This window comes from Hypomesus nipponensis, chromosome 6, assembly GCF_054491055.1.
Source record: "Hypomesus nipponensis isolate SF chromosome 6, ASM5449105v1, whole genome shotgun sequence".
Lineage (NCBI taxonomy): Eukaryota > Metazoa > Chordata > Actinopteri > Osmeriformes > Osmeridae > Hypomesus > Hypomesus nipponensis.
In genome coordinates, this window is record NC_140366.1 from 5,970,465 (window position 1) to 5,995,448 (window position 24,984).

General features: G+C 49.4%; 1 protein-coding gene across 1 annotated transcript; it reads right to left on the reverse strand.

Moving 5' to 3' along the window:
- Positions 1–116: 116 nt before the first annotated feature.
- Positions 117–24,970, reverse strand: trim67 (tripartite motif containing 67). The gene is made up of 11 exons (XM_084699941.1): positions 24,206–24,970; positions 14,571–14,666; positions 11,747–11,869; positions 9,538–9,648; positions 7,925–8,078; positions 6,776–6,844; positions 6,051–6,211; positions 5,225–5,363; positions 3,496–3,799; positions 1,923–2,085; positions 117–1,653 (listed from the first exon to the last, which is right to left on the reverse strand). The coding sequence occupies exons 1-11, from the start codon at positions 24,968–24,970 to the stop codon at positions 1,603–1,605; spliced, it is 2,136 nt and encodes a 711-aa protein (XP_084556067.1). The 3' UTR covers positions 117–1,602.
- Between the last annotated feature and the right edge of the window lie 14 nt (positions 24,971–24,984).

Sequence of the window (24,984 nt, forward strand, 5' to 3'; positions counted from 1 at the left end):
TTTGCATAAGCCTGCTTAAGTGTCTTCGACTTAGACTCTGGAACCACAAAATCCCCTTTTTTAATAAAGCCCTCTATTGTCACTGTCATTTAGAATGGCAGGTTTAATATGCCTGAGCTTCATAAAGGTGTTAACTCTGGAGTATAAAGGTAGCCTAACATCTGTGTGAATGTGGTGCTGTAATGTTCATTTTGATCTGTAGGGGGCAAAGTACCATTGGACTGAACTTGTCACACACATATCATCACTCATATGGCTCCCAGTTGACTATGTACGTGTGTTTATCAGTAAACAGCTTCACTTAGACTACATGCTTAATATGAGCTCATGACCTATCATGACTCTAGTTTCAGTATTTACAACATGCACACAGAATGTTCCGTGGACCTTTCTCTAAATGCTTAACAACGTGTCCTCATTCACACACCTACGCACACACACCCTTTTAGGCAATAAATATATACTGTAAATAACATATTCAAAGTCAATGCATAAAACATAAGAGTAATAGGGTTAGTAAACTTTCGGATAGGATATTGATAGGATAGGATTTCTGACCGACTGTATAGGAATCATTTGTTAAAATATACATGGGAATGTCTCTTTCTAAATAATCACAGTGGTTTGGTTTAACCTTCAAACCTAAATAGCCTCTACAGGTTTCCTTAATGACTTGAGATTTGTGTTTGGTGGTGAACACACCAGCATCATTTGTGCGATTAACGTTTGTTGATATGTGCACAGCGGTGTGGTTTGATTGACAACATGGACACAGTATGTCATCGCTGTTCAGTACAGTTGAGGGTTCGAAGGCTGTTTGGTCATGTGTTGTGTTAGGAGATATGTGAGGTACATCACCGTGACTTATGAACGGTTATCATTTAGTAAGAGCAGGGTTGGACTGATTCCATTTCTGTACAAGCTGACTGAGAGGACGAGTTCAGATTCCAATCTTAACGTGAAACGTCCTCTTAGGAATACAGATTTGTTTTCGACTGGGTATTGAAACCAGGACTGAAACGGAATTTAGCCTTGTGCCATCTTTGATATGGGCAGGTTCTGTAACAGTTACAAAAACGGTCAAGCATTTGATAAAAATAAATGGAAACACTCTACTTTATGGAGTACGAGAGATTCCAAGTTAATAACTGACATCCAAAATGGCGGTTGAGAGCTGTACAGTGTTCCTCTGTTGACACACCTGAGAGAGGAGACACAGAGCTGCAGGGGCCCTACTTCCTGTCCTCCTGACTTCCTCTTCCTGTAAGAAGAGGTCCCTGGGGCAGCTGGATTGTAAACATGAAGTGTGATTGTATGCTGTGTTGACACGCGAGTAACTGAGACCTAATATACAGATAAATAAAATGCCTTTCGAAATGCAGACGGAATACTTTCATGGTATTTAGTATTGGTAGATTTTCGTTCTTGGCTGTTTTCCCAGGGTGGTGTTTGCACAGCATCAGATGTAGACATGGCGGGTGGGCGGTGGGGGAAGGCCGACGTCTCGGGTCGCTAGTACGGTCCAGTCGGGTGCGGAGGGAGAAACGGCCCCTCCCTCGCCAGGCCCCGGGTCACCTTGGGAGCGCAGCCATTGGACGACAGCTACTGCTGTTTAATATTCTTTGGCACCTCCAGTCCTGTCAGTAGGGTGACCTGTGGAGGACAAGCAGAGCACAGCCGGTGAGATCATTCGCGGATGAGCTTAGCGCAGTGCAGAGCACCGCAGTGCCACCTCCTTCCTTCCATCATCCATCTAGTCATCTGTGCTTTCTCAGTCATTCCCTTCGTGCATTCGTTTCGACATCCTCCTCCAATTCAAATCAGCCAACAAGGGATTTGTCGTCGAAACCTAATTCCACATCGGGCGCCTGCATGAGATGTTCCTGCACGTGAAGGTAGCGCGTGTTTTTTTTTCTCCAGACCTGAACGTTTCTGTTGAGGCTGACGGCAGGCATGAAGACCCCCTCCAGGTTCTCGAAGGCCATTGGGCCGTGCTGCTCCTGGTTGATGAAGAAGGTCAGCGTGTGCTTATTCAGGTCCAGCAGGATGCCCACCTTAGCTCCCTTGGAGATGCCCCCCTCGGCCCTGCACACGACACACACACACACACAGAGGTTCTGGTCTGTATGCGGTCGAGCCAAACGGTCGTCCATGCTCGATACAGGATCTCCCACAGCAGACAGGAACATAAGGAGTCTTCCTTCATTCCAACACATTACATCTGACCCGATTTATTTTGATTTCATATTTACGGATGATTTGATCTCAATCTGTACTTCAAACAGAATCATTAGACGGCCAATTTAGCGTCACAAAATGTGTCATACTCAAACTAATAATGTTATAATTTTCAAAGCAGATGAAAGTGGAGGAGAAATTTTCAATGCGAGCTGGGAAAACACATAGCATCTCAAAAGGTTCCACAGTGAATTCCAGTGAGGTTAGAAACCAACATGACTACAGCTAAGAGGGATATAAATCATGCCACTGCCAATCACCAAATACACATACATAAATAAAGACACAAACTGTTTATCTGTGTTGTTTACTAGACCGAGAGACATGTCTTCTGGGAAAGGGGAGGGGGGAAGATGAAATATGAATAGTTCCCCATGGCAACAAGAAGGTGTAATTACTCCTACTTTATTATGGGATGGAGGATAGTGCTCTCTGTGTACTGGTCAGAGGGGGGGGGGTGCTTTGGTTGCTAGGGATGGTTACCAGGCCCTAAAGCTACCCACTGTTTCTTTTTGTTCCTGACAATCTGTGTCAGCGCTGTCCAACTGTGAAACAGAGAGAGTGTGCGTGTGCGTGTGTGTATACTTCCGTTTCCATCTGACTGCCTACCTGATGACGCAAGTCTGTTACTGTACTTGTGCCAGTCAGATGTGCGAAGCGGAGAGTCTAAATTTGGCCGTGTGTGTGTGAGAGTGTGTGTGTGTCTATGGAGAGAGAGCGGAGCTGTATCTTCCCACCAGCGGACCCCTGCCCTTCGGAATCATTCTCTCTCTCTCTCTGTGTTATCCATGTGTGGCTTCTCCATCCAATCAAATTTGCGTTTTCATTGGCCTGGCCCTTAGTGCAAGTAACATCACAGAGAGCTTCACAGTTGGGCAGGCGGCTCACCACACTTCCACACAGTAATTAGCAATCAGGCGTACCAGCTGTATGCCTGTCTAAAGCCATGTCTCCAGAAGATTCTTCAGAACAAAACCCTGCCTACTCTCGCCGGAAAGCGATAGAAACATGGAAGATGGGGGTCAGACGGCTGAGCGGTTAGGGAGTCGGGCTATTAATCAGAAGCTCGCTGGTTCGATGCCAAATGACGTCGTGTCCTTGGGCAAGGCACTTCACCCTACTTGCCCCGGGGAGAATGTGCCTGTACTTGCTGTAAGTCGCTCTGGTTTAGAGCGTCTGCTAAATGACTGAATGTAAATGAATCGAATGTATAAATACACACCCAAAATAGGATGGGATCGGGCGGGGTGCGTTTACCTGTTGGTGTGGGAGTTATTGTGCATGAACCAGGAGCGGTTGTTGTCCACGTACATGGCCCAGGCCTTGTCGTCCTTCCCCAGCATCATGTCCTTCACCGTGTTGATCCTCGCCACGCCAAACGCAGGGTCCGGGTGGTTGTCGTAGCGATCCACGCTCAGCTCCCAGTAGTGCACGCCCTTGGAGAAGGCGGCGGTGCCCAGGACGACGCGGTCGTCGTAGCTGCTGCACGACACCGTCTGGTTGTCGTTGGTCAGGACGATGTCGCGGTGGGCGGAGCTGGGGTCGAAGGTGAACCAGGCCACTGTGGGGGAGAGCGAGAGGGAGTTGTGGCTGGGTGATTCCCCAAGCGGAAAGAGTCGACTTCAATCTTGTGAAATGTGTAAAGTGAGAGCTTAATACTTTCACATTATATTTATATTTATGTGTATACTTTTTTCGACACAATTGGAATGGACTTGAAATGTTATGTTTTTGCATGTTCACAGACTTACCGACCACCTTAACATGGTGGTCACATGTTTGTACATCTACTTTCTCAGTATGCTTAAAAGTAAAACATTGTTTGGTTGGGTCGAGTCTGGTAGCCGTTCCACCATTAACCTGCTATTTAAAACACAAGCTTCAGCTGCGTTTCCTCGCTTAGGAAGCAAGCTCGGGCGTGGCACGTTCCCATCATGCAATGCGCTGCTGTATGGCCCGACTCCCGCTGGCTAAAAGCCATCATGTCCGCCGTGCGTCTCAAATCCCCCACAGTTCTCCCAGAGAACAATAGAGAACCAGTTTGGAGCGGTTTCCTCTGGTGCAGTGGACGCAGTGCCGGGTTGGTCTTCTGGCGTCTGCTTGCACCATTGTTCCTACTCTGGCACAGCTGAGGCTGTAGGGTGAGAACGAGGCTGGGACTAGGGCAGAGGCGAAAAATGAAGGCCGGGACTGGGAATGAGGCTGAGCCGTGTAGGCTCTCTCCTCTTTCATCCCGCCGGCGCGCTGATCTCCTCTCATCCGTCCATCCATCCACCTCTTCCACTCCTCTCCTCTCCGCGATACGGACAGATTGCACATCAGTCGTGCCCCATTAAACACATCAAAACAGGCCGTCGCCCTAACCCTAACCCTAACCCTCCAAGCATTAGAGAGGCAGATTCAAATGTTCTTCACAAAATAAAGGCATCGAATCTGGTTCGTTCCACGTGATTGTACTATTCCCCTGTCAGGGTTCTCTACTGTCGTTTGTGCGTGCGTGCGTGCGTGTGCGCGTTACGGAGCTGCAACCATGTTCCTCTATCTGCGGCTCAGCGCTCCAGCGGTACTGACATTAACACGGCGTCTGCCAACAGCAGGCCGGCTGTCCCAGTGGACCGGAGGAACAGCAGTGAATGACAGAACACGCGCGCGCTCACGCGCTCACAGCTCTCATTAAACCTAGCTCCCCATCAGGGGTCTTCACTTTCATCTCGACGTGGATCCTCTCGGTTCTCCCGTTCCATTCCGGTTCTCCTCTTCTCCTCTCGTGTTCTCCTCTCCGGTCTCCGCCTGCGTCGAACCTTCCCGTCTTCGGCGCTTTCGCCTCCATTCCATATCCCCCCCTCTCCGGTCCCCTTGTTCCCCGGTACCCGTGCACATGCTAAGACACTAAAGGGGCGGCTACGTTAGGAGGGGTGTCGTGGTTGTGAGTGGTGCGAATGCGTTCCGTGGTGCCCGGGGTTGTGTCCGGGCCGGGAGAACCCACCGTCGGAGGTCTTGAGCACCACGGTCTTGCTGTAGGGCCCGACGCCTGTGGTGTTGTAGGCCTTCACCCTGGCGTTGTAGGCGCTGTTGAAGTGGAGGCCGTCCACGGTGCATACCGTCTCTTTGCCCACGTACACTTCCTGGAACACACGCACACAGTATATAGTCATGCACATCCCAGAACTCCCTCTCAACCAATCAGAATGCTTGATTTCGTCCACCCGTATTATATACAACAATTAAACACACTCATACACAGTGTATGAACACTCACACAAACACATAGTGTATGAACACATGCACACCATAGATCAACAGCGTATGAACAAAAATAGGCAAACACACACACACACAGTATTTCAACACACACATCAACAGTATTTCAACTCAAACACAGTATGTGAACCCACACACAGTATGAACACACGTGCACACACACACACACACTCCTATCCATCTGGTGTTGGTTTAACTGGGCAGCAGACACACAGGGTGAATCATCTCAGAGCCTGTGGAGTGACATCACCCTACTGTCTGGGGAGCGTGTTGTGACATCACCCTCACGGGGGCACAGCACTGACAAGCACCCCACACAGGGTACACTGTCATTACACCACCTGTCCACACTGTGTGTGTCTGTGTGTGTGTGTGTGTGTGTGTGAATGGATGTCTTTTTTTGTTGTTGTGTGTGTGCTTGTGTGAGTGTGTATGTGAATACCTGCCTTTCTGTATGCTTATGTTTGTGAAATGCTGTGTTTGTGTGTGTAAGTGTCTGTGTGTGTATGTGTCTGTGTGTGTGTGTGCGTGCGTGCGTGTGTGTGACTGACCCTGTACTGCCCCCCATTGCCGTCATCCAGCTCCAGAACGTAGCCCTCTATCGGGTTGCTGGGGGGCGCAGTCACCCTCCAGGCCAGGGTGGCGCTGTTGTTCCTGGTGCTGCACTTCTCCAGCTGCAGCAGAGGGGCCGTGGGGACGGCAGCAGACTCCACTGAAGAGGAGCCCAAATGGGGGTGGGGGGAGAGATCACACACACAGGGCAGTGAGTCAGTGAGACTGGCTGGGCTCGTGGACACACCGTGGAGGGCTGGAATCACACACGGGGCCAGGCCGGGTTCCATGTCCATCACAGGTTCCTCAAACAGGACTCCTAGACCTCTGAGTGTGGAGTATGGAATTCGGCCATGTTGGGAAGGAAGGAGGGAGGGTGGAGGGTGAAGTGAGGAGAAAGGTGTTCACTCTCTTAAAGCCACAGTACATTCCAGAAAGGTAAGGCATGACCCGATAACCAGGGACGTCACATGCACAGGGGAAGGGGAAGGGGAAGAGGAAGAAGAGGAGGAGCAGGAGGAGGAGGAAGGGGAGGAGCAGGAAGAGGAGGAGGAAGGGAGGAGCAGGAAGAGGAGGAGCAGGAGGAGAAGGAGGAGGAGGAGGGAGGAGAGAGAACGCTGTCTGAGTCTCCTAGAAGGTGACGGAGGTGGAAGTGTTGGCTGCTAGGTTTTCAAGGGACAAATAAAAGGGGGAAGGTTGTATTGTATTAGCGTCTCTGAAATACCTCCCGGACTCTCGACTGCGGTCTGTCCACCTTCGTGAACTTGTTTCATTAACGGGGCCTCCTGAACATCTGAAACACGATTGGACAGATGGTTTGGCGCGTCAACACCATTGGACAGATCGCAAAGACCTCCTGTGTCTCCGCACAGTGGGGCAGCCAATCAGAAGCAGCCTCAACCATATGTGATTCAGGGATGGACGAATCAGAGCAGGCCTTCCTGACTCGTGAAGTAGGTCACACCAATCAGGCCTATTTATAGTGTTTGTGAGATGTGGGGCAGAGTGAGTAGGGTAACTGAAAGAATGTATTTTGCCCGGAAGCAATCCTGTGTAAATGTGAGGACGGTAATTGCAGTTTTATATATTCAGTCTACATGAAATATGCATCCCTCCAGCTCAGAAACAGACATATCTGCAATAAAAAAGTGTAAGCATGGCTACGCCAGTCTAACAGACTTCTGTATGATTAAACCCCACCAACAATGGGCTGTTTGACGCGGAGAAACCAACAGAAATGTGGGCGTTCGTCATCTGAGCCTAGCACTTGGAGCGTGAGTGGAGATGGAGCTAGTCAGCTTGGCTCAAGAGCTCCACAGCACAGCCAGGAGGAGGAGGAGGAGGAGGAGGAAGAGGAGGTTTAACGAGATAGCAGCTCGGTTCACAGATAAGACTCCACTACAGGTCTTTACGCTCGATGACGAGACTGCTTCTTCACCCGGGAGAGAACCCATTGGGGAGGGGAAGCCTTCTGTGGCAGTTTAGATGGACTGTAATAGACCAGTGCTGCCAAACCCTCTTCTCTCAAGAGCTCCTGTGATGCAGGTTAACTCTAATCCACCACAAGCTGATTGTAATAGTTAGCTTGTTGCCAAACTGAATCATGAACACCCAGGAGAGTCTATCTCCTGGAGGAGGGTTGGACAGAGACTATGATGGGCAAAGTTCCTTCTGTCTTCTGTCATCAAAATGAAGAAAATGGAGTATGAAACCATCGGTAAAAGGTCTGAACAGCGTGCGTTCAACAGTCGAAACACCATTGCAGAATCATCGCTCAGTGACAGATAGGAAAGCTAGTCATGTTGGGAGCTCTCGGGGAAATGGCATGAAATGTCACAGGGGTGACGGGGTGGTCGTAGGTCACCTGTCTGACCTTTGCTCTGCAGGAAGTCCAGCTGGAGGATGGTTTGGAGGAGGGCGTCGCCGTTCAGAGTCAGGTCAAACTCCGCCCCCACCTTGGGCTCCAGCGCCCCCTTCACCCACTGGTCCTGAGACGATGTCACGCGCTTGACCAGGGCGTCCGAGATCTGCACACGAGGAAACACGCGCGGGTGCACACGTGTCGCCAGATACACACGCAGGCACACACATGCATCGGCGCACACACAAACACGTGGGCAGACGCACGCACGTGCAAGTAGCCAGAAACACCCACACGCAGACACAGAAACACACACACGAATGTAAATACACCGGAAAACACACACACACGCACACAAACAAAAGATCGGCGGGACGTCAAACAGCTAACTGCCAGCTCAATGTGCTTTCTGCTTAACATCTCAGCATGGCTTTCCCTGCTAAGTCGAGAGCCTTTCGTAAGCGCAGGATACTGCCTATTACAATGCAGAGAGTACATGCTGAGCTGGGCTCGATCAATACTTCATCCATTTTTTAGGCAGGAGCGGAGCCTTCTTCCCCAGAGAGAGTCTTTGATCTGCTTTTCATCTCTCCTCATGAGGAGACCTCATACAGGATTGAATGTTCAGCATGGTGGATATCTCAACCTGAGGTTTGGATCTTAGCTTAAGCTGTGAGGTTCTGGCTCCGGGTAACCTGTAACTGAGTTATCCTCTGATACCGTAGATCAATATGGGATAAAACAGCCTTGTCCATCAATGTTAATGCACAGCAATGTTAGAATTCATCTTATATTAGCTTCAGCCTTTGGTTGAGTCTGAATGAATGAAGGGGTATGTCACAAAAATGTTTCTTCTAAGGAATCAAGGTTTTGAGGTTGACTGCAGTAACTGTGCTGCCCTGTAGGGGGCAGGGAGGGTGAGGGTGAGGCAAGGCAAGCAAACACTCAGTCCAACCTCTAGACTATGCTCCTCAAAGCACTTTCATCTTGATATATTAGCGGTCACCAGAAGCAGTCATAAGAAGATTGGTGATTCCACCTTTGTCAATTACGCCCCAAAATTATGGAACAAATTACCCATCAATATTAGGGAAGCAAACACGCTAGATATTTTTAAAAGACAGCTTAAAACCTACCTTTTTACCAAAGCATTTAACTAATTTCATCTCAGAATGGTTTTACTACTTGTATTAGTTATATTATTGTTTGCTATTTTAATGATTACTTTTATCACTTGTATTATTATTATTATTGATTTTATGTAAAGCACCTTGAGCTGCAATTCTTGTATGAAATGTGCTATATAAATAAAATCTCATTATTATTATTATTATTATTAATGTGCCCAAAGCATGAACCACCCTGGGCTGTACCTCATTTCATTTCGGATGGAATAGAGACCACAAACGACCACACGCCACTCTCATCAAAGCAAATCACAAGATACACTTTGTCTTTTGTTTCAAATTCCAATTTCACCTTAAAAAATATAAAGTAACTTCTTTAAAATGACTTCAATGGCATGTTGTCATCAATAACATCATTAAAATGTGATAATCTATGATGTTTTTGCATCCTTGCGGGGTGGTACGTGAACCACCTCTGTCCCTAGCCGTGTGGCGTACCTGCAGGAAGCCGCTGGGGTCGTTCTCCTTGATGACCTCCAGACAAAACTCCATCATGCCTGTGGTCTGACGTAGCTTCATGGTGCAGTGTGTGATCTGGTCACGCACCACCTGGACACACACACACACACACACAGAAACATACACGCACAGAAACACACACACGCACATACACACACACACAGAAACATACACACACACAAACATACACACACACACACACACACAGAAACATACACACACAGAAACATACACACACACACACACACACAGAAACATACACACACAGAAATATACACACACACACACACACACACAGAAACATACACACACAGAAATATACACACATGCACAGAAACACACAGACACAAAGTCAGGCAGAAGAGATGAAGAACATCAATAGCATGTTCACATCCTTTTTGTATACACTATACAACAAATAGGCCAAAAAATACAGGTATACAAATTCTCCTGTAAACAAACATTCACTGGCAAACATTTGGGGCAAGGGGATTTGGATGGGTGTCAAAGTCATTCATTCGGGACTAATTGATATTCAGTGTGCTGTCAGCTTGGATGAGGCATGATTTGTAAGAGCATACACCTGCGTCCGTCACAGTCACACAAACGTACTCTCGTTATGCTTTGTACTAAATGAAAACTTTAGATTCGCTTAGATTCGGTAATACTGTACAAATGTAAATATCCAAAAAGCCGTAAAAGGTTCATGATCTGTGGATGTTACTGTAATTACTCTGTCATCTAATTAAGACGTGGCACTCCAGTACAATCTATCAAATGAGATTTGACTGCAGACACATTCCTGCTCTTTAGATGCAGTCATGAATGTTTCACCTGACACTACCATACACCATTCAAACTTCTGAAGGGTAAAACAAATACAAAATTACTCCTGAACAAAGAGAATTATGGATGGTAGGTCTTTTGGATATGTAATACCACTGGGACATACTTAGAAACAGTGAATTATTCCATACACATTTCCTATATTAATTATTAGAATGATTATCATTATTAATAAAAGAGATCATCTTTCCAAAGCACGGAGCCATGGAAAAACAGAGAGGAAAGCGGATTATAATTGCGGAAGGCATATGTACCCTTAGCATAATCCCGACATTCAAGGATGGAAATGTAAAATCAAACTGGATTATACCAATGATGACTGGCTGTATGTGCGTGGGTGTGTGGGTGTGTGGGTGTGCGTGTGGGTGTGTGTGTGACAGAGAGAGTTTGTGTAGGGATGACAGAGAACAGAGTTGGAAGAGAACATAATGAACTCCATCGCACACACCCACACACACCAACACACACAAACACACACATAGAAAAAAGGCCCAGTTGAGACAAAACATCCTGTCTTTAGTGTATAATACTAACTGACATCATGAAAGACTAGGTTTGTGGGACGACAGCATTACATCTGTTCCAAGAATACAGGATCTGTTTACCTATTCCTGGAATAACAGACCTTTCATAGTTTCACAGAGAGAGAGAGAGAGAGAGAGAAAGAGATAGAGAGAGAGAGAGAGAAGGGGGAGAGAGAGAGAGCAAGAGAGAGCAAGGTGAGGGACTAATGTGAGGGAGAGAGGGGGAGGGAGGCAAGGGGAATCTACATCCCCCCCCTTCCACAAGCTCATCCTCCAAACTTCATCCCCTCTCATCGGTCTCCCACCCTCCCCCTTCCCTCCCCCTTTCCCTCCCCCATCTGCTATACCAGCAATGCCCCCCACCCCGCCACACACACACACACACACACACTCCCCTCTCCTACATCCTACGCCTCCATCTCCCATTCCCCTGTCCCATCCCTGCCCACCCTCCTCCTCTTCCAGCCAGCAGCTGTCCCAGAGAGAGAGTCCTGACCCCCTGCCCCCCCCACCCCCACCAGCCCCACCCGTCACCACGGAGACCGGGCATCTCTCCATGTGATCAGAGGAGGGCTTAGACAGAGTAGCCCGCCAGCCGGTTGGCCGGTTGGCCAAGCAGTCATAAAGTCAAGCTATCGTTCAGCCAGTCAGGTGGTTGACTTTGGCGTCTCTGTCAAACTAACACAGTAGCTTCACACACACTCACACAAACACATGCATGCACACCAGACCTATGATAGGCCCACGCACACATCTAACGTGCAACTGACGCGCAAAACAAAAGCAATCAGCGAGGTGGGCTTTGGTGACATGCGTACCTTGAGTTTGTAGTCTTTCTCCTTGGTGACCTTGGTGAGCAGCTTGGCCTTCTGCCTGGTCAGGGCCTCAATGAGGGAGTCACACTGGGCCACCAGACACGCCTCGAACTCCACGCCATTCTCCTGGAGGACACACACAGTGTCTGGGATTGTGTCTTATTTTCTATTGTGTGTTTGAATTGTTCGTTATTGTACAGCACTTTGGCTAACAGCTGTTATTTTAAAATGCAGTTTTTGAATCAAATTGACTGACTAACTGACATACACACGTTTGTGTGGCTCTTATTGTGGGGACTGGATATTGCGTTCCTGCTTTTTGCGACCCCTAATTTTACCTTTACCCTAGCTTTAATCTAACTTAAACTCTAAAGCTAACCCTAGCTTCTAACCCCTAAAATCCCTAACTCCTAACCTCGACACTTAATGTAGTTCTAATCGTAACCCTAATTAAAACCATCACCCGTAAACACCTTAAACCTCCCTAGAAATCGTACTTGAACTTGTGAGGACCAAGAAACACATTTTCCTCTCCACTATTCTCGAGGAAACTTCTGGTCCCCACAGGAATAGTTTACAGTAACAAGGACACGCGCACACACATACACACACACACCAGAGAGTTAGTGACAAAACTGCAAACAACGGACACAACCGTGCATCCAAAATCCAGAAATTCCGGATTTGCCTCATAATCTATACATCCGCAGAGGACACTGTACAAATCCTATCCCCCCCTCACGTCCTCCAGCGACTCATCACACGTGCACAGTCACCCCAACCAACCGCCTCTGCCACAGCCGCGTAGCCTGCCCCGCTGCACGGATGATTAATCTCCGAGGCGGAGATGAGAGCAGAGATAGAGAGCTCTAATCCTGCTTTAGACAGTAGCTGCTGCGGGCTCTCAGGGCTGAGAGGGAGGAGGACAGAGAGTCTGGGAGATAAGGGAGTACAGAGTAGAGCTGGGGGTTTACTCCGACACTATCCCACCCCCCTTCGTCCGGCTGTAACAGCTTTTATACATACGCTAGCCTTGTCCTGAGAGGAATGATCAGACATGATGGAGAGGAGGGGTGAGTCACTGTTACTCACAGAATATTCACAATTTTCAAATTTTACATTGTCATCACTATTTCAAATCTTCAACCTTCGATTTACTGATCAACGAGCAAAACCTGGAGCTGTTGGAGTGGAAGGCTTTCAAAGGTGACACCAACAACATGGTCAGTTCATATGCACCAACAGTATTTGTTGGGAAGTGAACATTTGTTATTGGTGCAATCTTTGATAGTAAGTTTTACCTGCCCCTGAATGGTGGGGAACAAATATACAATAAAGAGGGCTTTGATATCCTGTCACTGGAAACAGGCCAATCCAAGCAGAGAATCTATGACATTAAGTACAACGTTAATGATCTGGTCATGCTTTCCCAACAACCGACCGTATTCAAACAGATGAGAGTGGAGAACCATAACTGCAGTGACGTAGATCAGCAGGTAAACCTGAAGGGGAGCACAGAGAGACACAGTACCTGGGAGACAAGCATCTCCAACAGCGTGACTCTCTCCAAAACCGTCACCAATGGCAACTCTCTCTCTGAGACCGTGTCTTACTCTCTCACCGTGAAAGTCACCGTCCCTCCCAACCACTCCTGTGTGGTGAAGACGGCTGGGAAACAGCACAAGTTCAACATCCCGTACAAAGCTCAACTCTCAAGGGAGTTTTCCAACGGGAAAGTCCTAACTACCACAGTGTCTGGGACGTACAAAGGTGTCCAGGTGGGGGAGATGCATGCTGTGGCAGAGCGCTGCGTACCCCTCCCCAATGCCAAGCCCTGCTTTGTCTGAAACAGACGGCTTCATCTAATCCTAAATGTGAAGTTTAGCAAACTAAATTTGATCTATCCTGGTCTGTAGGTAAATGTTGGGGCGTGACAAAGTTGATGCTGCAACTTGCACAGTTTCAAAAGCTAGCGTTTGCAAGTTGCAGTTTCAAAATAGTAACATTTTGATAGGAAAGAGGTTTCGATGCACTTCGAGGTTCACTGTATGTCTATTTTACACACTAAACTGTGATTTTCTACCATGACAAGGTAAAATCGGTTTTGCAATCAATCGAAGTCTGATGAAGTTTGACTTCAATCACAGCCGAATATGTTCACAAAAGCGACAGCTAAAAACATTGTTACATCGTAGTTACAACAGGCCCTTTGAGGTCAACCATAATGCTGATGTGGCCCTCGGTGAAAATCAGTTTGACACCCCTGCCTTAGGGTTTGTCTTGACTTGCTGCCGGAGGGGAGAGGAGAGGAGAAGAGAAGAGACGTAGAGGAGGAGACAGGAGAGGAAGTCCCCCGAGGGCTGTGTTGTCCAGCTGCTGATTACAGAAGTACGGCCTCAGTCCCACACTGCTGCCAGTTATACACACACGTCCACATGAAAACGCACATAAACATCTTCAGCACACAGTCACACACACTGCTCTAAGCCCCTTGGCCAGGTGATAAAAAAAGAAGTTTAGAAGACGTGCCAGTTTAAAAAGAAACACCACAGTAAACTCTGAAGTGTGTCATACTACAGTGTTCAGTCAAGTGACACTGAAGTTTTTAGCGCAGAGATTGCTAACATGACTGTTCAGTGTATAGCTGGATAGGTTGTTGGATACAGAGCTAGATTACACCCTAATAATATTAAAATTGTTTATGTATTAATTGCTTATTAATTCAAGTAGGGGTAGGCAAAGATGGAGATAAAGAGTTTGTCAGGGAAGGTGAAAAGTTGGTGTAAATATGGTGAGGCTCCATTGACCGACGAGACAACGTCCCTACCTGGATCTGCTGGAGCATGTTCTTGAGCTGCACCAGGAACTCCTTGGCATCCTTGGCCTTGTCCGACACGCCGTTCAGAGCCTGGGACAGCTGGCACTAGGACCAGGAGGACACACGGACAGACAGGTCATTAGCAGGTCAGCATGAACACAGAGATAGATAGTGGGGTTGACGGCGACACATTGTGAGGGTCCTAATCCCCTCCATGAGAGCTGCAGCCCACCCACACGGCAGCGGGGACATTCAGAGGTCACAGGGTCAAGGTCGAAGGTGAAGATCGTTGATTAAGATCACCAGAGCCATGCACCCTAGAGGTAAGGGCCCTCCATCCAAACAATGGACTGTGGTTTATGATGTGTGTGTGTGTGTGTGTTTGTGTGTGTGTGTGTGTGTGTGCGTGTGTGAGAGAGGGTGGGACTGGGGGTGTGTGTGTTGGGGGTGTGTGTGTTGGGGGAGGGTGAGGCGTGTCTGCACATGTGAGTGTGTGAGACCATGGACTGTGTAATGGGGCACAACGTTTTTTGAGTTACACAAAGAAAGAAAAACAAACGTGAAGTTTTGGAGAATGATTTACACATGGGTTAGGGTAAGGGATAGGATTAGCTGCCCCCAACAGTAATCCTAACTCTAACCCAGCACTAGAAAAGTCTGAGAAATGCTCCCTTTTATAAAGCGTGGGTTTACATTTTATTCTGTGTAGATCAACAACAACAAAAAACATGGACAATTGTGTCCCAAAATGCGAGGGTTTTTAATGTTGTTCTCTGTAAGACCAAATCACACACTCATGCTCTGGCACATGCTTGATAAAAATACATTTTCAAGTCTGAGCGCAGACATGGATGTTACCGGGCTGGTTTGAGGGTGACTGTATGTCTGCGAGTGTGTGTGTGCATGTGTGTGTGTGTGTGTGTGTGTGCTTTCCTCCCATGAATGATGGGTAATCACAGCGGACAGTCTCCCTGCGGAGATCAGTCTGGCAGGGCGCCACCGCTTCCTGTTCCACCTGCTTCATTTCCTCTGGGGCCTCCACCCCCACCCTGGCCAATCACAAACACACCACAAAAATCCTCAGCCCCACCCCACACTCCTCACACACACACACACACACCCTGCCCTGGCCACACATGGCGAGGGGGGCTGGGAACCAGACATACCTCCTTGGTCCTACACAACCCATTAGAGAACCATCTGGCCTGGCAAGCTGTCTGTCCAGGTTAGGAAAGACCAGGGTTAGTGTTGGTCCGGGCCAATGGCTAGGATAGGCCAGGCTGGCGCTACCAAGGGAACAACAAGCCTTGGCCAGGCTGGCACTACCAAGGAAACAACAAGCAATTCCTGTGGAGAGCAGGCTGGCTGAGGCAAGAAGACTAGCACCAGGATAGCACCAGAGCATAGTGTGTGGAGATTGATGACCTTTCAGAGGTCAGAACTCCCATTGGGAGACCGACTGTCGCACCACAACTATCTCTCTCTCACACACACACACACACACACACATCTACTAATGATGCGAGTGCTCATCATGCATGAAGGGTTCTCCAAGGTGCTAGTATCTGGGAAGGTTAATGGTCTAGTCATGGACATGTTAGGAAATCTAACAGGATGTCCTGTGGTCGACAGAATCTACTAAGCAAACCATTCGGTATTGACCACAGTATCTGACAGTGAAGAGATTCGGGTCATGGGTTGATTCTGTCACAATCAGTCAACCCAGAATTGAATACATGAATAAACATGCCAATAGCTAGAATAAAACACTTTTAAAATACAGACTTTTTGTTTGTTTGCTTGTTCTCAACCTGAGCTGGTGTCCAACCCAGACATCCCTGGTGGGTGATGTTATATTGAGGCAGAGTAAAATGCACTTACTCTAAGTGTCAGACACAGGGAGAGTATGTCAATAGTTGGCCCGTCAGTAGGCCAGTCGGTCAGCCAAACAAATCAAAGAGGCCTGACAGACGGTAAGTTAGCCCGCTAGCTTAACAAACCTACATCCATTGAAATACGACTGAGACGGATAGAGCTTCGTGTCAACCAGCAGGAAGCCCTAACCCTGTCCACCCTGCACCCCTGCACCTCTCTCTGCATCTCACTTTCACCAACCCTCCCTGGGCGAGGGGGATCCCTCACTGGATTGCTCCTCCCCAGGTTTCTTCCATTTTTTTCTCCAATGAGTTTCTCTGGGCGTTTGTCCTTGTCTTCGTTGAGGGTTTAGGTTTAGGCAGGGATGTTCAGTAAGTCAGGGAAAACAGCTCTTCTATCAATTTTTTGTCTGCACTTAACGGTTCACTTCCAGCCAACAGGAAGTGAGTCATGCTCTTCCTGTCACACGCAGATTCCGTCCTGGGTTGTTATTTGATCACACATATGAACTAATATATGTGTGTGCGGTAGCCTAGTGGAGGAGGACAGGACACAGCTGTGCTGACTTGATGGATATGTACGGGGAGAGGGAGAGAGAGAGAGAGAGAGAGAGAGAGAGAGAGAGAGAGAGAGAGGGGGAAGGGGGGGAGGGGGAGGGAGGGATAGCGGGAGAGGGAGGGGGAAGAGAGAGAGAGGAAGAGAGGGAGTTATAGCGGGAGAGAGGGAGGGAGAGAGAGAGGAGTTGACCTTGGTTACAATCACTCCTCAGGGACATGCTTGCCAGGAGGAGTGGGTCACCGTGCCCAAAAACCCTGTCCCCCTCCTTCCTCCCCTCATCCCCTCATCGCCCCGCCTCCCCTCCTCCTCCTCCCCTCCCCCCATCCCCCACCTTTCTGTGCCTTGCAGCTCTTCTTCACCCCCGCAGCCACTCCACCGCTCGTCAGATGTGTTCTCCCCCGGTCTGCTGCCTCTCTTTGCCCCCCCCCCTTGCTCCCCTCCTCCTCCCTCCTTCTCTCCATCCCCCCTCCTCCTCCCTCCTTCCCTCCATCCCCCCTCCTCCTCCCTCCTTCTCTCCATCCCCCCTCCTCCTCCCTCCTTCTCTCCATCCCCCCTCCTCCTCCCTCCTTCTCTCCATCCCCCCTCCTCCTCCCTCCTTCTCTCCATCCCCCCTCCTCCTCCCTCCTTCTCTCCATCCCCCCTCCTCCTCCCTCCTTCTCTCCATCCCCCCTCCTCCTCCCTCCTTCTCTCCATCCCCCCTCCTCCTCCCTCCTTCTCTCCATCCCCCCTCCTCCTCCCTCCTTCTCTCCATCCCCCCTCCTCCTCCCTCCTTCTCTCCATCCCCCCTCCTCCTCCTCCCTCCTTCTCTCCATCCCCCCTCCTCCTCCCTCCTTCTCTCCATCCCCCCTCCTCCTCCCTCCTTCTCTCCATCCCCCCTCCTCCTCCCTCCTTCTCTCCATCCCCCCTCCGCACTCACTTAGCAGCTGTGTTATTAGTGTTCCACATCTGGTGGCGCGGGGCACAACCAATCTCTCTCTCTTTCTTTCTCTTCACTTGGCAGCTTAGGATCCAAATCCTCTAGTTTTGTGGCACACTACACACTACACACACACCACTGTACTAAAAAAGGTACGCTACACACACCACTCTACTAAACATGCCGCACTACACACCACACTTCGTGGCACTACAGCACATTCACCACTACAATACTAAACGCATCCCAACCCTGCCAAATAGTACCACTACACTGCAAAATACGACATTACACGCACCACTATACTACAAATGACCACACTGCGCACACACACACGTGTGTATGAAATTGAACACTTGAACGCTCATTCACTATGTTGTACAGCACAACACCAATTCTGCCAGGCAACTCACCAGCCACTAAAGAATAGGTTACGACAGGGAGCTGTGTTCATTACTAAAGCATGTTCTCTGGGCCATATTACTGTAAGGAGGATGCAGAGAACGTCCTACATACCAAAAAATGATCTTCCACTACAAATACATTATTGATGGGGTTTGCTATATTAATATGCATGAAAATGCAAAATATGGACCCTTCCCATCCAATTAAACCAATCCAGATGAGATGTGTAAGGAATAATGAATCTATCATATCTATATTTTATCAAGCGTTTTCCACTGTGTGGTTAACACACAATGACCTAGCAGAACTACAGGGCGACTTCATTTTATTATTGAAAATATTTCTTTTGAACCAGGGTGTTTATGCAATCGTTTTATGAGGGAAAATTAGGTTTCATTTTAAGCAATAATAGGATTTCTTGCTGCCGTGTATCCATGGTAACACAGGGGGGTATGTTCATAGCAGTACAGTGCACCCTTCATAGAAGGTTGGCACTAGCACTCTCCTGCCTCTAAATATAGAGCACAAAAACTCTGGCTCTCAACGCCTTTGGTCACAGTGAGTTACACGCACACACACACTCGGACACGCACACTCACGATAATGGTGCCTGCACTCATCCACACACACATGCCCATGCTGTACACACACACACACACACACACAATCACCCCTGCTTTTCTCCTTCTGTACCTTTCACCAAATTGGCCAGACCCCAGACACCCCAGCCTTAATCTGGTATGAAGAGCTAGCTAGATTCGGTTAAACAGTCTCTATTCAGTAGAACAGTCTCTATTCAGTAGAACAGTCTCTATTCAGTAGAACAGTCTGTATTCAGTAGAACAGTCTCTATTCAGTAGAACAGCCTGTATTCAGTAGAACAGTCTCTATTCAATAGAACGGTCTGTATTCAGTAGAACAGTCTCTATTCAGTAGAACAGCCTGTATTCAGTAGAACAGTCTCTATTTAGTAGAACAGTCTCTATTCAGTAGAACAGCCTGTATTCAGTAGAACAGTCTCTATTCAGTAGAACAGTCTCTATTCAGTAGAACAGTCTCTATTGAGTAGAACAGCCTGTATTCAGTAGAACAGCCTGTATTCAGTAGAACAGCCTCTATTCAGTAGAACAGCCTGTATTCAGTGACACGGCAGATCCAGTGCATTAACCCACATTTCTGCATCATACTTCAGTACAGGAGGGTTAAGAATGGCAGCCTTCTCTCTGTGTGCCTCAGGATGATAACTGTAGCAGCCAGGCCAACCAGCTGTATGGAGACACCCACAACTAACAGTGGGTTAGACTGTCTGCTCTGCTCTGCCTGGTTAGACTGTCTGCTCTGCTCTGCTCTGCTCTGCCTGGTTAGACCGTCTGCTCTGCTCTGCCTGGTTAGACTGTCTGCTCTGCTCTGCCTGGTTAGACCGTCTGCTCTGCTCTGCCTGGTTAGACTGTCTGCTCTGCTCTGCTCTGCCTAGTTAGACCGTCTGCTCTGCTCTGCCTGGTTAGACTGTCTGCTCTGCTCTGCCTGGTTAGACCGTCTGCTCTGCTCTGCCTGGTTAGACTGTCTGCTCTGCTCTGCCTGGTTAGACCGTCTGCTCTGCTCTGCCTGGTTAGACTGTCTGCTCTGCTCTGCTCTGCCTAGTTAGACCGTCTGCTCTGCTCTGCCTGGTTAGACTGTCTGCTCTGCTCTGCCTGGTTAGACCGTCTGCTCTGCTCTGCCTGGTTAGACTGTCTGCTCTGCTCTGCCTGGTTAGACCGTCTGCTCTGCTCTGCCTGGTTAGACTGTCTGCTCTGCTCTGCCTGGTTAGACTGTCTGCTCTGCTCTGCCTGGTTAGACTGTCTGCTCTGCTCTGCCTGGTTAGACTGTCTGCTCTGCTCTGCCTGGTTAGACTGTCTGCTCTGCTCTGCTCTGCCTGGTTAGACTGTCTGCTCTGCCCTGCCTGGTTAGACTGTCTGCTCTGCTCTGCTCTGCCTGGTTAGACTGTCTGTTCTACTTACTATTGTAATATGATACTATTGTATTAAACAATGAACTACGATAGAACATTTGTGTGTGTAGCACAACAGTATGCATCCTAAAATCTATGGATCGCTCCACTTCTGCAGACAAACAGGAGAAGGAGAGAGAGCAGGATAGACAGAGAGGAAGGAGCCGACTCAGCCAACCCATCCCCTCCCTCCTCCCTCCTCCCTCCTCCCTCCTCCCTCCTCCCTCCTCCCTCCTCCCTCCTCCCTCCTCCCTCCTCTCTCCTTCCTCCTCCCTCCCTCCCTCCCCCCTCCGTCCGTCGGTCCCTCCTCCCTCCTCTGACCACAGGGAGACCACAGTGGGACACACACATCGATCCATCGATCCGTCTGCCTCCTGGAGAGCCCAGACTCTCCCGTGCCCTCGGGTCCCAGGGTAACCAGCCCACCAGAGGGGCAGACGCCCAAGGGGTCCAGCAGGCCTGGGCTGCACATAGACACCCGTTCAGGTGGAAGTGAACCTGAACAGAACCACCATGGGGGGGGGGGGGATGGGGGAGGGTCAAGCCGCCTGTAGATGCTGATGCTGGGACGAAGGATGGATGGATGGGGGTGGGTCAAGCCGCCTGTAGATGCTGATGCTGGGACGAAGGATGGATGGATGGGGGTGGGTCAAGCCGCCTGTAGATGCTGATGCTGGGACGAAGGATGGATGGATGGGGGGTGGGTCAAGCCGCCTGTAGATGCTGATGCTGGGACGAAGGATGGATGGATGGGGGGTGGGTCAAGCCGCCTGTAGATGCTGATGCTGGGACGAAGGATGGATGGATGGGGGGGGGAGTACCACTGCAATTCATAGCTTGAATATTTAATCGGCACTCCTCTGTCCTTCTACTGGCCTGCCCTGCTAAGACTCTGCTGAGTCTGAAATCAGTGTGTGTGTGTGTGTATGTGTGTGCGTGTGGTCTTTAAATAGCCACGCAGTGTGTTTCTGCTTCACTGGTCACAGGAAGCTACACGACTGTCATCCCCCTCCACCCTACCCCTCAGCCGAGTCCATCCGGTAGTAAATGCATATTCATGAGCTGTGAATGCATATTCATGAGCTGTAAATGCATATTCATGAGCTGTGAATGCATATTGTCATCAGGCCTCTTTTACGCACAGTGATTTTGACGGAGGGGTGAATATCACTTGCAGGCCAGGGTTGTCCCCTGTGTACTCGTTGTTAAATAAGATAACATGACCACGGCGTTTCTTCATAGCGCTAAGCGCTAACGTCTGTGAAAGCAGCTAGGTTTGCTATGTCTCGGTTGATGTGTTCACGAAGCTTTAAGTGAGATTGGCAAGTCGGTGTTAAACACCACTGGAGAGGGCTCAACGTTACTGTCTAAGTCATTCATAAACTCACACACACACACACATGCACTCACTCACGCAGTATTCATCGGTTTAATTAGTTGAGGGAGATAGGGTGCGTGTGTGTCTGTGTGTGTGTGTGTGTCTGTGTGTGTGTGTGTGTGTCAGCCGCCGATGCTGTGGAAGCTCTTTCATCTCACGACGACAGTGCAGGCGTCTCCACCGTCAGTGCCCTACATCTCTGCCTACACCACGCATCTGTACAGTATCTAAAACCCACATCTCAGAGTGCTAATCTCTCTTTCCTCCATCCCTCCGTCCCTCTTTCTCCCTGTCTCCTCCCATTCTTAACCCCGTAACCCAGCAGCCTGCTTCGTCCATCTGGACAAGTCAACCCTGTTGTCAAATATGTCCTTGTTGACAGTCAGTTGACACTAATGCCTGTCAACATGAGCTTGAGGTTGATATCCTATATCCTAAAACACTCCTATATGTTGAATGTATGCACTTTCCTGCCAAAGTGTCTGTGCAAACTTTCATGGCCATCAAACCCTTTCTGATTCTGATATTGACATTGCTCTTGAGTTTGAGGTTGAGCACAGGGACGGGGATAGGGATAGGGTGGCCTGGTCTCTGTCCCGAGGGGTCACATGTTGTCACTTAGAAAGAAGTCTTAGCGTCACTGTTCCAACGCGAAAGTTAGCCTATGCCGTCGGCCTTCGCCTCTGGCTTCAGTTTATTCATGCATAAGATCGCCCTGACCCTAGCCTACTGCGTCAAGATGCTACGCAAGATGCTGCCCCCCCGCGTCATTATACCTGCCCGAGACGAGTAAAAATATGACAAGTAGGGATGAGATCAAGTTTAGATAAGGATGAGGAAGGGAACGAATATGGGGATAGGTCTAGGTATGGGGATTGGGATGAGGATGAGGATGGTTACAGGGATGAGGATGGTGACGGGGCTGAAGCTGATGTAGATGCTGGGAAGTGGATGAAAAAGCATTTGAAGATGAGGTTGTGGATGAGGTTGAGGATGCCTGGCAGGTTGGATTTCAAACCCAGACCAAGCCCAAGACCTCAGCTCCAGACAGGGATGTAGACCAGCTAGAGAAACAGCATCACTTCAACGGCACTTGAAAAACAGACAGCTGCAATACAGAAGAAAACACCTTCCCCTCTTTCAAGATAAAAGACCACTGACCTTCTCTCTCTCTCGCTCTCTCTCTCTCTCTCTCTCTCTCTCTCTCTCTCTCTCTCTCTCTCTCTCTCTCTCTCTCTCTGTCTCTCTCTCTCTACATTGAGCTCCACTACCTAACCTCCTCTCTTGTTGTGCTCTGTTAGTGTTCATCAAGCCCGGGCAGGGATAAGTGGATGACACGGTGGATCGATCTCTCTCCTCTGCAGAACCGGGAGCTGTGTATTAACTAAGTGCTCGCCGTCTCGCGTCGATGACGCTCGTTACTTATGAAAATACTTGTTGGCGGCAAATGCGATTTTCACGCCCCATTTGCGGTGGGCAGCGTGGTGAAGGTGAGTCCGGAACGACAACCTGATTATCGAGAGGTGGAGGGAGGGTGGGGGTGGAGAGGAGTGATAGAGTTGAATAAGGGGAGAGAGAGATGTATGGGGTGGGGGGGGTGGGGGCGCAGAGTTAGGCAAGGGATAGATTATGAGTGATAGACGGCTAGACGCGAGGGCGCCCACTCCCAATCGCACTGGTGAGGGATTACTGACCCACTTCACTCCCCGGGCCGAACAGACACTTAATTTCCGTTGGCTGAATTTGGGCGTTGTGGGACAGCTCTATCTAAAAGGCATGTTTTCCTGCAAGGCTGCTATTAGCTGTGAGAGGATGGCAGGCAGTGTAATAGCCCTGTTAGTCTTCCCACAGTAGTCTGTTATCACGTAATAACTTGCCGGTGATGGTGGTGGTGGTGTGTGCGTGTGTCTGTGTGTGTGTGTGTGTGTGTGTGAGAGCGCGTAGGAAGAAGAGGAGGAGGAGGAAGGAGAGGATTCGTACACAGCTCTGAGTCATATCCTCTTCCTCTTCCACACACATTCGCAGCCCCCAAAGCCAGAGCTGGAGGCAGACAGAGACTGGGGCTGGAGGGCTTGTAAACAGCAGGCTCTAAAGACTGGAGACTTGAGCTTTGGGGACTGAAAGGGGAGGGGGGGGGGGGGGGGTCATTGCAGAAGTATTTACCCACGACCCCACTCACCACCCACTTTTGTGGCAACCAAGACCTCTGAGCCCATTCAAACTCTGGTGCTGGACATTGGGACTTTCTGCATGGAGACAGGGTGACCTAGCTATCTAACAGTGCTGTGTCTAAGACAGAACTGGAGGCCATTTAATCATTTCCAATGAAAACATGCATGAAAAGCTGCTGACCCGGTTAGTGTATCCCAATTGGTGACATACTCCACTGAGTGACTAACACCGATTCAGTAGCCTATAGGCTAGATGAATGTAGATCACAAGAGCACCTCACCGAAGTGTCATCCGGCTCTTGTGATCTAGATTGGACGGTAATGATGTTTGTGACCATAAGACTTCTAACTTACCTTATGTTGTTTCCACATGACGCTCAGGGGCTTGATATCGTGTTTTCCGTGCTTGCCGTCGTCCAGACACTTCAAACACACGGGAATCTTGCAGCTGACGCAGTACATGCTGAAGTTCTCCGAGTCGTGATCCGCACAGCTCGCCGGTTTGCGCACAGTTGCGCCGGGGAGTTTCTGTGGTTGCCCCCCGGCTGCCGGCGCATGTGTCGGCGGCACCAGCCGGTGTTTTGCCAGCGGTCCACGGGAGGGGTGGCATCTCTGCTGGCACGGCGTGCAGTAGGAGACGTCGCACTGCTCGCACATCACAGTGGCGTCGACTGGGTTGCGATCACACAGCTGGCATTTGACGGCGGCGCCGCGGCTCTGCTGATACCGAGACACGATCGCTTCAAGCAGCCGGTTCCGAGGAAAGCCCCGCAACCCCCGCTCGTCCAGCGAGACACTCCGGTGACAGAGCGGACAAGTGATGGAGCAGTGACGGTGCACCAATGTTGGTGGGAACACCCTTACACCGTTCGGAGATTTGAGGCATGGGGTGTATGATCCGTAACCGCTGTCTGTTTCGCTGTACATGCTCATTTTGTCCATGTCCAAGTAATCGTAGTCCGAGTTCCCGGAGGCTCGGCAATGCGGAGGTGTCTCACCCTCCGGGGTCTGCACGATTATATTTCGGGCGCACGCTAAACACACATTGTGCGAGCATGGTAGCAGAATAGGATCCTTGAAGAGAGAACCGCAAACAGGGCATTTTAATTCTTCGTCCATAGTGTTAGTTCGTC